The 13,297-nt window shown below is 41.8% G+C and overlaps 1 protein-coding gene across 1 annotated transcript; it reads left to right on the top strand.

Moving 5' to 3' along the window:
- Positions 1–1,411: 1,411 nt before the first annotated feature.
- Positions 1,412–12,867, top strand: sac3d1 (SAC3 domain containing 1). Its single transcript, XM_079505488.1, has 13 exons — positions 1,412–1,563; positions 1,750–1,805; positions 2,212–2,276; positions 2,941–3,136; positions 3,764–3,865; positions 4,040–4,143; positions 4,391–4,549; positions 6,328–6,469; positions 7,054–7,192; positions 7,410–7,529; positions 9,884–10,295; positions 11,041–11,323; positions 11,822–12,867. Exons 1-13 carry the CDS (start codon positions 1,505–1,507, stop codon positions 12,337–12,339), a joined length of 2,355 nt encoding a protein of 784 aa, XP_079361614.1. The 5' UTR covers positions 1,412–1,504; the 3' UTR covers positions 12,340–12,867.
- The last annotated feature ends 430 nt before the right edge of the window (positions 12,868–13,297 follow it).

The raw sequence follows: 13,297 nt of genomic DNA, 5'->3' as shown, positions 1-13,297 counted from the left end.
CATTTTTGTAAAGTAGGCTAGTTGTTGTTTGATTTATATCAGTGATTTGGAGAATTTCCTTTGTGTGTTGCTAAATAAGTTTTCATTAAAAGCAAAATAAATTTTTTCAGGCATATTGTCCTTTTTACTCCACTACAATTATTTGAAAATATTAGTTACTAGTTACTTTTTTATTGGGACCTTCTGCATAATGAGTACTTTTACTTTTGGTACCTTACATTGTGATGCAATACTTTTGTACTTTTACTCAAGTACATTTTGAATACAGAACTTTAACAGACTATTCTACAATATAGGACATTGATACTTTCACTTAAGTAAAACACGTGAGTACTTCCACCAATGCTGGGGACAGATGTTGCCGGTCAGTGCAGTGTCTTCCCCCACCCTGTCTCTTCTATCTATTGTCCTTCCTGTAGTCCAAGCTCAGCTCCTCAGACAGGTGGAATCAGCATCCATTATGTCCCTGAAGACTAGGCACACATGCCAGGACTAAAGGCAGCAAGCACAAGAAAGAGCATTCATTAAGCTGACGCCAAGCCATCCCCACACGGCCACACTTAAGCATGAAGACACAAAATGGATGTAAGTGAAGCTCTGGGGCCCCCTTATCTCAGCTCAATAGTTCTATGCAATGTTCTAAATAAGGGATGTCTAATAAATGTTGTACATATTATTAGTCAACTCATAAAAAGTGCGTGTGTGTGTGTGTGTGTGTGTGTGTGTGTGTGTGTGTGTGTGTGTGTGTGTGTGTGCGTGTGCATGAGAGAGCCAGAGAGATGGGGGGAGAAATAGTACATTCTTCACATAATCAGATTGTTCTGGTTTTCATAGTCTTTGTACAATGTTTTAAGTTGTCTAAGTATATGACAATAATGTCATTGTCATAGACGTTGGTTAGTGGTTACACTGACCAGTCTTTACAAAGCTGCATGGTACAGCCTGAGAGAGGCGGCCTCTAGTGGTCACTCTCTATGAACTGCATTAGGCATACAGTCTTGAAAGATTTTGTGCTGTGTACGGCAAGAGTATTTTCACAAGACGGCCGTCTCCATCGAATCGATTATAAATTAACGCATTGGATATAGCCAGCAGAGAAGCAAGTATACTTCCCCGCCCTCCCCCTTTTTCCCCTCACTGTATATGTTTCTTTTCCCTTTTTACCTCCATTATGATGAATTCCTGTACTGTTATTTGTCTATATAGAAGTGTCTATTTGTACGTCTCTAAATGTTTTGATGATTTGAACATGGTGGACCCTGTTGTAAACAAGTGTAATGCTTAATTGGGTCGTCCACTCACAGTTAACAGCCTTTGTATTGAGTTTGTGCTTGAAATGTACTGTAATTCTGCAAACTGTTAATAAAATTTTCAATCAATCAATTTCAAAAGCGTATTTTAACAGCAACAGTTGGCAGCATCGGTTGCATGATCGGAATCATAGACTGTAGAAAGTTTCCACCGGTGCTTTATTCGGTGACGCACAGGCGGCTATCTTCGAATCATGGCGTCCAGGAGAACAACTATGGGTCCGAGTACTAAAACGTCCACAGAAAATAAAAGGTAACATCTGATCGTTTTCTGGCCGGGAATGTAAAATGCATTATCGGTCAGCTGTTTTGGGTAATGTTTAGGAGCGCGCGGCTGCGCGTGTCCAAATAGGGCATACTGACATAGCATTAGCATAAGTTAGTTTTAGCTTTCCGGTTGTTGATGAACTAACTGGCCACGAATTGCTTTTAATTTCAGTTCCAAAAGTGCGACCTCCAAAGATGACGGTGCTGTTGTAAAGAAGAAAAACAAAGGCCAGTAAAATGAGCCCACACGCCACACTGTTAACAAAGTAAAATGCAGAAATTGATACATGATTCTTTGGCTAAATATGAAATTAGCATTTTCCATTTCCATATCGATTTACCTACTTACATCAAACTTTCTGTTTCAGCACTCAGTATCCCTTCATTCACTTTCACGAAGCTATAAATATGGGGAACACAATAGCCTAAGATTTAGACTCTACGAGAGTCTAAATCTTAGGCTAGGAAGTAGGAACACAATACTAGACATGCTATCTTAATCTTAATCTAGGATTTGGATGGCGTTTATTTCGTCATTGTATATCGGCACCCAGAGTTCTTGTAGTGGATTATAATTTGGAAATGTGGACTGTTTTGGGCATATCTCTAATAATGTAACTTGCTATCTCTTCAGCCAGTGGAACAATTGTGAAGTCTCGGTATTTACAACCTGTTGAGAAGACGGGAAGTCTGTCAAAGGTAATACATGAAACTTTATTATTATGAATTAAAGAAAATGTAAAAAGAACCACCCTACTGATACAAACAATTAAAGAAGCATTAAACAATGAACATGTAAAATAGGTTTCAAGTAGCTGCAATTTGCAACAATATATATTTTTTTGTTGAATCTAGAGTTGCAATACTCTCCATTGACAGCCCATTGATCAAATTGAAATTTCCGATCTGCTTGTATTAAACAACTCGCCAACATTGCAGCTGTAGGGCAAGCTTGAATGATCCTCTTTCAATCTGCAAAGCGTTTGTTTCATACAAATTCCACCATAGTGATGTTATGAGTTACTTTCTGTCAAGAAATTCCATGCAGGTGATATGTTTGTGTTGGTGTTTGGAAGCGCTCGTTTTCATTAAAATTACGTCTTCTGCCTCCTGCATTATGTGTAAATACAAAACGGGTGAACAAACGCTTTGCAGATTGAAAGAAGATAATTCAAGCTTGCCCTACAGCTGCAATGTTGGTGAGTTTAACGTCTAATACAAGCAGATCAGAAATTTCAATTTGATCAATGGGCTGTCAATGGAGGGTATTGCAATTCTAGATTCAACCCATTATAAAACAAGAGTTGCAAATTGCGGCTAGGTTTCAAGACCTGTTGACTGTGAGTCCTTTAACTGTTTACAGAGTAACTCGTCCAATGAGTCTGTCGTTGTACCACCAAGACCCTCCTCACCTAAACCTGTCTTTGCCAAACCAAGACCTTCCTCACCTAAACCTGGCTTTGCCAAACCAAGACCCTCCTCGCCTAAACCTGGGTGTTCCAACCCGAAGGTGGGTACACCGCCAAGACGGTCCATGGCCCCCCAGGCTTTTCCAACCCGTAAGTATTTCCTGTGCTGGAAATGTAGAGCTTTCCAGAATATTCTGGGGTGGAACATGCACACAAACATTTCTTTGTAGACATGTATAATTTTATATTGTATAAATGGTTATGACATTTTTACCTTATGGCTTTAATGCATTTTCACATGTTTTGCAGTGATGTATTAAATGGAAAAATCCATTTATTACATCTGGCTGACGTATTGTATCTATATTGTATTTCTTCTTTACTCTGGCAGTCTATTGTCTAAAAAGCTGTGGCTACTTTTATGTGATAAAGACGGTTAAAGAGACATTTACATGTTTACCTTCATCTTCAGTATTTCTCCTACAGTAGAATGCTGTAATGATAAAAAGGGAATTTTCCTGTTTGCTTACCTCACAGCAAAGGTGATTGTAACTATAATTAGGACTGGCATTTTGGCCTTCATTTTCCTTCATTTTCAATGGAAATGCAGATCCTAAAATGACTGCATGAGCACTCTCAGAGGGACTCCCTGGAGTGTCCATTTGATTCGAAAAAAGTTGATTTCTTGCATCCCCCTAATCTACACATTGTTTTGCAAGACATGTAGTTTGAGTTGAGCTATAATTGACCACTGTCCACTGTACTGTTTTCCCTCAGCGATGTCAAATCTAGAATCTTCTTTTGTGAGTAGTATGCTGCAGTCCACATTCACTGAAGGAGGACACCACCGCCCTGATTACGACTTGTCTGTGATTAATGGTAACTCATTCAAAACATCTGATCAAAACATCAATGTGTATTGTCTACAAACTATGTGCCTGTGTTCTCTAGTCTAGTTGCTACTTATCCTGTCCTTTGTCTGTAATTATGCATGTGTTCAAAATTGTTTGTACTAGTAATAATTGCATGTAAAATACTTTGTGTGTGCTTCAGAGAACACTGTAATACAGAATGTTCTGGAAGCTGAGAAAAACCCAGAGAACGATAAGGACGACATCGAGCAGAACACGTTCCTGTTGGCTTACCTCACAGCAAAGGTGATATACTGTAACTATAATTAGTACTGGTGACTCATAATAAAATGCTACTGACACATTTTGAATGCATGTTGGTTGTTAAACTAGACCTTGTAGTAATGTACATTTTTAAGTGATACCAAAAAGTAATTTTAATGTGTTTTTCTTTTTTTTTCCTCCATTGCTTTGTCAATGGATTCAAGTCAATGAAGATTACATGGCATTACCTTCATGGTTAATGTCTATTTCTGTGCTCTTTGGGCTCCAGATGGGGCACAATAATGCAAAGCTGAGGGCAGAGATGGATGCACGGCTCCGGGAGGAGATGGAAGAAGATGACCGTCTACGTCAGGAGGTCCAGGAGATGAAGAGGCAGTACCTCCAGACGGAGAAGGAGAGAATGCTGAATGAGCTGCTGGATTTACAGGTTACTCTAATCAATTAAAGGTTTAGAATGCTCTGCATTCATATAGGATAGAAAAAGTCCACACACTGCTGGGGTCATGCTCCCATAAAGCTCCGAACTCCAATACTCAAAAGTTCCATCATCCTTCACTTGTGTCGTTGCCTTGCATGTTAGTCTCTGTATAAAGCATTCTTTATAGATGGTACATTGGCACTCATGTACAACAAACTACAGGATTGTGTAAATAAATAATGAATTTATTCCAATGTTTATTCCACTCTCCTCTGACGTCCTGGTGCATTGCCCTAAGCCAAATTCCAATATCCAAAATCTCGGCTACTCGCTCACTCCCACTCGATCACTCGGGGTCATTCCAGCTTGACCCGGAAATGGTTAGCGTTCCGATTGTTAAAGTGCTCCATCGAGGAGGCGAGTGGAGGAGCCGAGTGGGCTCTCCGAGACCGCATAGAGCGAGTGTACATCAGGTGCAGGCTCGGTGGGGTATGTTGTCTCCTCACTGCGGATTTCCGCATCACGTGTACATGTTTTTTTCCTTCTCCAGTGACATAAGTCCGCCTCCTCCACATGTGGCACAGATAACACTGCTTGAAACTCGATACTATGCACCCCCCCATCCACTAGCTGCCGGCCACTGCGGCTGATGAGACGCTGTCGCTGACCCAACACACACATGCACGCACACACGCACACACATTAAACTAAAAAGCTTTGCTGTTTGTTGAAGAGACACATTTTCGCTGAATTAATAGAGCTTCAGAATGATACAGTAGCCTATAGCCTATGTGAAAGTGAAAGGACCACAACAAGCCACTGGCTTTATTGCGTTGTGTGATATAAGCATAATAAAAGTAGGCTATATTGTGCGCACCTCAATTTCTCTCTGTGCATGCCTGAATGCACAGACTGCTATGAATGACGGTGACAAAAATGTATTTATTTATGTGGACTGAACTGAATATGTAAGTCAGAGAGACTACCTATAATTTCTGTTATAGTGTCCGTTATTTGCAAAGACCGTCGGAGAAGGGACTGTCCGAGGGGGGGGGGGGGGGAACGCGGGCTGCGGGCAGGTCAGGAATTCCCTTCACAATCATAATATAAAAGTGTGCGCATCCTGCCGCTTATTCACTATTTCAGGAATAAATAGCCTTGTTGCACATGTTACCAATACATACACATTGGCCTCGGTTACATGCACAAAAATTAATTGTCTATTCTGTAGACTGTACGGCTCTGGGTTCAGAGTTCCAGTGATCCAGCTGTGTGACACTGTATTGTTCCACCACTTTTGCTTTGGCAATGTAAACGTATGTTTTCCCATGCCAATAAAGCCCATTGAATTGAATTGATTCACGTCATAAGTGATCGCGGAATGTGCCGTCGCTTTGAAATGACAGCGTAGTACATTCCGATTCTAGAGGCAAATCCACTCCACCACTCTGTCCTCGCATCGAATCCTCTCCTCCTCCTCTCCTCCTCGCTGGGGGCGGAGCCGAGGAGCGAGTGGAGGACGCGAGGGGAGTGAGCGAGTGTGAAAGTTGCGGTATTGGAATTTGGCTCTAGTGACCTGTGTTCACACTTGCAGTAATGGATCAATCCATTAAAAATAATTATGGGTGTATGATCTAGTGTACAGACTCTATTTTAATGTGTTCTTCTGTCCAGCACCTTGGTTTTAGCTGTGTGTGGGTGCTTTCTTGTAAACTGTTTAGTCAGGTTAACTACTCCTTTAACCAAAATTGTAACCTGTTAAACTTTTCATTCCACTAATATTCCAGATTGCAGCATTGGAGCCAGTGGTTGATGCTGCCAAGCTTTTCGCAGAAGATTACAAGTCTTTCGCCTCTGCCATTGACACCACCCGACATGAGCTTCCTATAAAGAACATCCACATCGAAGGGGACAGAATGGAATTTTTGGGTTGGTTTGACGAGTATAATCAAAGTTTTAAGTCTTCTTAAAAATGTAATTTTGATGGATTTTCATTTGACTATGATGATCGTGGTTTTGGGGGGGGGGGGGGGGCATCCATCAATCATGTTTTATTATATTGATCCCCAGGAGGATATGCATGTCTCAAAGTGGGGACTGCCCATAAGTCTGACCTACGTGGCCGGTTAAGACTGAAGTTAGGGTTGGCGAACTACGTGGCCGTTTATGTCTGAGGTTAGGTTTTGTGATAGTATTACTATCTGTCGGACTAACAGGAGGTCAGAACAATGACATGTTACCGTAAAGTAGTGTTATTGGGCAGAAACCTTGTAGCTCCATATATATATATATATATATATATATATATATATTTTCATAACCTAATGCCCTATTGCCTATTTTAGACTTGTTGCATTCCAGTTTTGCAAAGTTTACTGAAACTAGCTGATCTATAAGCTCACAATGTGAGCTTGTAGATTTGCTATTTTAGAAAATCTTTTCAAATATGACCTGCACAAAATGATGCCAAGTGACTAAATTACCACATTGAATCCATTGGAACATGATACCAGATAAAGCAGAAGCTTGCCTGAAGGACGGTGAGAGGATCCTGATGGACTGCACGCATGGAGATCAAGACAACACCAATTGTGTGACATGCCTGAAAGAAATGAAAAAGGCTTCAAAAGATATCGGTCACGAGCTGTCTAAGTAAGCATGCCCATGTTGTCAAATAATACTGCGTAAAATCCTCAGTGTTACAGGCCCATTTGGTTATATTTATAGTATACACTCATAAATTACCACTGACAATTTCACTGTTAGTCCAGCAACTAGGAGAAGCCATAACATAGAATCGAATACCAGTTGAAAATGATTCAAATGTGACTATTTCTGATCACAATGTATTGTGCATCTTTTTATTCAGAGGCTTTTCAGGGCTGCTGGAGTTGTCGGGTTTGGTCAGTCGTCATGCCATCCACAGCCAGCAGGCCTTGGAGGAAGAACACCTGGGCTCAGACAGGATCCAGGAGCTGCACGGCTCCAAGTGAAGGACCCACGTCACCCACTGTTGTATATTAGAGACCTGCGGATGAGGGTTTTTTTTTGTCACCTGAAACCGCGTGTAGGTCTCTATTGTATATATTTGTGTATTAAACGTAACTTTTATTGTAATTTTGTAATAAAGTCGGTTGTCCAGTAAAATTCCTGTTGTGGGTTCATGTCCTAGCAGTCTCTTGAACCAACTCTGAACTCTGTCTGAAGTTTTTTAGATGGATGAGCATCTGAATTAACTTCATGATTAGCCCAATAGCTGATGCACATGAACAGATTTATTTGTAATGGCAATTATGGCATACATGTCTCAAATTTCAGTGCCTGCAGCAGCTGGAGAGATCCCATATATATATATATATATATATATATATTTTTTTTTTTAATTGACAAATTTGCTGCAGATGGTTTTGGGTGATGGTTGAAGTCCAACACCCTTGGGTGTTTGGAGTTGGCGTCTAGGGCTGTTTTCACCAAGAAAGATTAAGCCTTAATCTGGTTTAAATCAAGGTTTATCTAAGGTTTATCAAGTGGTGCAACACAACTCGAATTAAAATGAATCCTTGATCAACAAATCCTTGATTAACCCTAAGCTTTATTTAATAGTTCTTGGTGCAAACGGCCCCTATGACTGACAACTTTTGCCAGTCAATTATATCAAATTGAACTTCGTTTTATTGAAAACGTTGCACAGTATAGCGTTACGGATCTGTGTGTACATAATTGAACCAGTTACAGCCTATATATATAAAACTGGGGGTCCTTTAAATGAAAGTTTGAGACTATTCTTCAGATTCAGAATGCAGTGCAACACTAAGTAATCAAGCCTATATCTCTGCACTTCCAGTATTTCCCAAATGGTACAAATTAACTGGCACTTGATTTGTTCTGTTAAAATAAAAAGGGGCTATATTATATACAGTATCCGTCTGGAGACCAACCTTTTACCGTTTAAGTACATTGAATTGTATTTCATACATTTATTTTAAATATTAAATTATTCATGGGACAACTTTTCAGTAACTCACCCGTGGCGCCACCATAGAGCTGGGGCGCCACCTATGGGCACCACTGGCGCTACACATTTGTGTTCCGGATGTGATGTCACACCAAAACAATGAAGACTCGTTTTCATTGGCTCGTGCCGGAAAGTGAAGGCACACACTCTGACAACGGTAACCAATGAGCAGCAGGAGGAGAGCCCCTCGCCGCATGTGAGTTTAAATTAAATATACATTTAAATGTACAAATGTATTTGGTATGAAATATGATTGTGCCATTGTAATGTTTATAGCGAGCATCTTAAATAGCTAATGTCCCGTTTCGTGATCCCACACAAGCACAGGCAGGAGAAAGTGCATTCATTTTCTTGATTCGGGGTAGCTTTGGTTGCTAACAGCAAACAGTCTGCTAAAAACACATATGAATCTTATAGCAGTGAGTGATTCTCAAGTCTCATACCTTTTCATTTCAAGGACCCTCACTCTCAGTTTGATATGCATTCGGCCACGATGATCTACAGAATGAGCGTAGGGACTGAGGGAACGTTTTGGGGCTAGTTTATCTCTCGACTGGGAGGGGACCCGTCCCCAATCTGTGTGTTCGGACTCTGGTTCATTTGGTTCCTAACTCAATCATGTTATCGAAGGCAAGGCGTTAAATTCATTTCGCTCCCGTGCCACTAAAATGTGGAAAGACCCACCAACAGCCGTTAAGAAATGTGAGTCCCGGCCCAGGCGGTGGCGTAACCGTCTGGGCACCCGACTGGTAATCCAGTCGCAGTGTGCCGCGGGTTCGACTCCCGAGCCCGACACGGTCTTTACTGCATGTCTTCCCCCATCTCTCTCCCGTTTCCTGTCAGCCTACTGTCTGTCCCTTCAAAAAACCAATAAAAGGCGCAAGCCGCAAAAAAAATATCTTTAAAAAAAAGAAATGTGAGTCCCTAGCCAGACTGACTCCTTCAAACCCCCTGTAAAGATGTAAAAGTCCCCCCCCCTATATTTCTATACTGTACACATTTCCCCTTTTTTCTAACCGTGTATATAATTATTTCTTTTTTTTTGCATAGAAGTGTATATTTGTAGCCTTTACTATGTCTTCAAATGTTCTGAATGAATTGAAAATGGAGGACCCTTATGTAAACAAGTCTTAGTGCTTTTTCTTGAACTATACCCATTCTGCAAACTGATAACGTGTTTGTAACTCTGTACAAATATTACATTGATACACTCAAGAGTTACATCACCTGATTCGACACTACAGTGTAGATTGGCATCCCAGAGATAAAACCTGTTTATCAAATGAGGGTCTATGGGTATTTCTAACTGGCATCCCTCCCACAAACAGTGCCCACTCTCAAAGGAGAGGTCCACATGCAGGGAGACAAAGCCAGGAGGGGAATTGGCGAGGAGGCGGTGACTGTCGAGAGCAAGTGAGGAAAGATGGAGAGGAGAAAACTAGAGGTCAGGACATGGGAAGTGTCCCCATCGGCATTTGCAAGTTCATGTGCCCCATTCGGGAGCTGCAGCTCCGAGAGTCACAGAACTGTCTGCATCGCTATGAGATACTGGCGGGTACAGAGAGAGACAGACCACCCAGGGCGGACCCCCTGCGTACTGTGAAGGAATACTCCCGACCCGCCGCTGGAAAAGACAGCACCTGCCCTGATGACCTTCGCCCAACCGCCGTGCTGCTGAAGACTGTGTGTTTCCTTATCGATGACATCGCTGCCTCTCCTAAACTGCAGCCCTGGACTGAGGTTAGCTCAGATTTTTGATAATCATCATCAGTAATACCTATACAGTATAATAACTAAGTGGGTGAAGGGAGGCAAATAATAGAAGAGAGCAAGAACAGCCCGGAAGTTCAAAAAATGACATCACTTTTCTACAGCCTTTAAAACTAGGAAAACACAACACTTATGCCATATTAAACTATTATGATATCCATAATCCCAGACAGTATTCTAGTCAGTCTAGTCATCACAATATGTATATAATATCCATACATTTCCCAGCCCTGCCTCTTATTGCCCATACGTTTATGGGCAATTCCGCATGGTGGATCGTGAATTCGGCCAGCCCAGAGTTGAAAGGAAACATCAGACAGCCACCAGTTGAGTTTTTGATTCTCTTTCCTTTTGCAAACAATTCACTTATAAGTTGAAAGCTGCAGCCAATACATGCAATTTCCTACCTGCGATTCAAACCCTGGTAACCTACAAAATAGACCACCTTTTCACCAAGGGAGTGAAAGGGAGTCAGTATGTGTCCTACTGGGGTCTATATTTCTCAATGGAAGACTACTCTACCCAACAGATAGGCCTAAATAACTTTAATTAGTTAAGTTCTGGATTGCAGCTTTAAGTGCATTCTCATTATGAAAAATGTATGAAATGGTGAAAATGATTGCTTTCTTTAAAGTTCACAAAGCAAGCATTTCCCTCTTCCAGGGAAAGCATTTGCTTACATAAATTCAGTGTGCTTTTGTCATTCGTTCTCCAGGTGTATGACTTTGTCTTTGACCGGCTGCGTAGTGTGAGACAGGATATGATCATCCAGAGGGTGTCCGGGCCAGACTGCGAGCTCATTCTGGAGCAGACGGTTCGCTTCCACATTTACGCCTCCTACCGGCAGTGCGGCGAGCCCCTGAAGCTGTATGACCCATGCATCAATGACACTCACCTGCAGGAGAGCCTGAGCTGGCTGCTGGACTGTTACGCCAATGGGACAGGACCACATCCCAACCAGGAAGAATTCCAGGCTCTCAGTCTACTGTATAACCTGGGTGAGCAACTAGAATTTGAGTTTGAATTTGAGGCAATGTCTTATGCTTTATTATTATTATTATTATTATTAATTTGTTTTGCGAAAGTGGGGTGTTGCATTTGTTTGGGTCCATGTCTGTCTGTTTGTCCCAAGCTAATTGCACAAACTGCTTAACTGATCAGCAGCACACTAGTTATGCATGCTTCTAATAAGCTACATAAGTACCTTCACAAAAATGTGTTCCAAGATGTTTTGTACTTTTTGAAACATTTAACTTAAATTTTAGTATGGAAGTGATTTGAGCTGTCATAGCGCTGAAACCTTGCCCAAATTTAGATAGATAAATATGTCATAGACGATTGACACAGGCGGGCCACATGACCTCCAGATCCACATTTTTGTACACTACACTACACACAAGTTGTTGTAACATGTACATTGAATATGTCGAATAAGATCTCTATCTCTACTAAGGCTGTCTAGTGGCATGACAATTCATCCTCCCATTATTCATCAGGTTCTCCTCGAGTCCTCCACCACACCATGGAACTGTCAGAGGACCTACGTGTGTCTCCTGCCATCCGCCTTGCCCTGTCTATCAACCGGGCCTTCCTGGAGCGAAACCCTGTACGCCTGCTCCGGTTGGCCCAGAGGCTGAACTTCCTGCAGTGCTGTGCCCTCCATCGCCACCTGGGGACGTGTCGCAGGGACCTGCTGCTGATCTACAGCCACGGACACAGCAGCCGCAGCTGTCTGTTCCCCCTGGACAGACTGGCTGGCCTCCTGGCCCTGGAGGGGCCCCTCACAGCCCAGCTGTGTCAGCTCCATGGGGTGAAGGTCACGCAGGGCCACCAGGTAGTCTTCTCCAAGTCGTCCTTCACCGAGCCTGACGCAGGGAAGCTGCCGTGCACATTGCATCATGACATAGTGGCCGAGAAGCAGAGAGACCTCACTGTCGGCAGCATCATCCACGGCTGTGCTAGAGAGGTGACGCGTGTCGAAGATTTAACTACACGCTTCCGCGACACATTGTGAGCTTTCGATGAGCGACTCTGCCATGTGAGGAATAAATTAGGCTTTATTAAGTGCTGGTTGTGGCCTTTATGATGAAACGTGATTGACACTTTTTCAGACATGCTCATTATTCTTTACAATGTGAACTGTTTTTGTTTGTTTACTGTTGCTGTTAAAAGGACCACACTGCCGTCAATACATTTCAGTCATTGACTATTAAACGGCTTCGGTCATGTAGTGTACACAAATATAGATATAGTTTTATTTTACTTTATTTTGAGATGTTTGCATTTTCTCCATAGTTAGCAAAACATTAGCAACCATGTCTAACTCAAAAATAAATGTTTGATAAACATCATTGGACATTTACATTTCATTCATAAAACTATATTTTCCTCATTGGAGTATTGTTTAGCCTCTGGGACCGCAGGTGTTTTGTTTATTGTTGGCTAGGCCTACAGTTTATTGCCAGACCAATATGCCAAAGTTGCAGTATTTATATGTTCTTGTGTTCACAATTCTTCATTAAATGCCATGTTGTGCAAAGTATTTCCTTCTCGTGTACCTATTTTTCTTCAGCTACGAAGACAATTGCACTTGAGCTAAGTTGCCACTTGAGGGCGCCCAAGGCTTGGTGAGTAATGGACTTTGTCAACCAGCAAAAAAATGAGATTTTACATTTTCATGTACGATAGATTGTTACCTAAATGGGGAGAATCCATTCCTTATTACACAATAAAATCCTCAGTGTATCCATTATTTGTAATGGTTTTCAATTAAAGCAGCTCTGCCATTTGTAACTTTTATGTCCTGAGATTCGCAGCCATAGTTAACCGCACGATCGATGGACTCAAGCTAGTGGAGAGGACACTTGTGTGCTTCAGGCAGTACTACTACGTGTCCTTGACCGACACCCCCAGGGTTAACATTTTTGGAGGAGTATACTAGGGAGACTACATCCTACACCGTGACTGTAGTG

Source organism: Electrona antarctica (assembly GCF_951216825.1).
Source record: "Electrona antarctica genome assembly, chromosome: 7".
Lineage (NCBI taxonomy): Eukaryota > Metazoa > Chordata > Actinopteri > Myctophiformes > Myctophidae > Electrona > Electrona antarctica.
The sequence above is the reverse complement of the archived record's forward strand: the minus strand, read 5'-3'. Positions and strand labels throughout refer to the sequence as shown.

Bases quoted from the DNA above. Each gene is read 5' to 3' on its own strand.
- sac3d1 (XM_079505488.1), top strand. From the start codon at position 1,505: ATGGCGTCCAGGAGAACAACTATGGGTCCGAGTACTAAAACGTCCACA. The intron at 7,193-7,409 runs GTAAGCATGCCC...CTTTTTATTCAG, and splicing joins ATCGGTCACGAGCTGTCTAA to AGGCTTTTCAGGGCTGCTGG. The intron at 7,530-9,883 runs GTGAAGGACCCA...TCCCACAAACAG, and splicing joins CAGGAGCTGCACGGCTCCAA to TGCCCACTCTCAAAGGAGAG.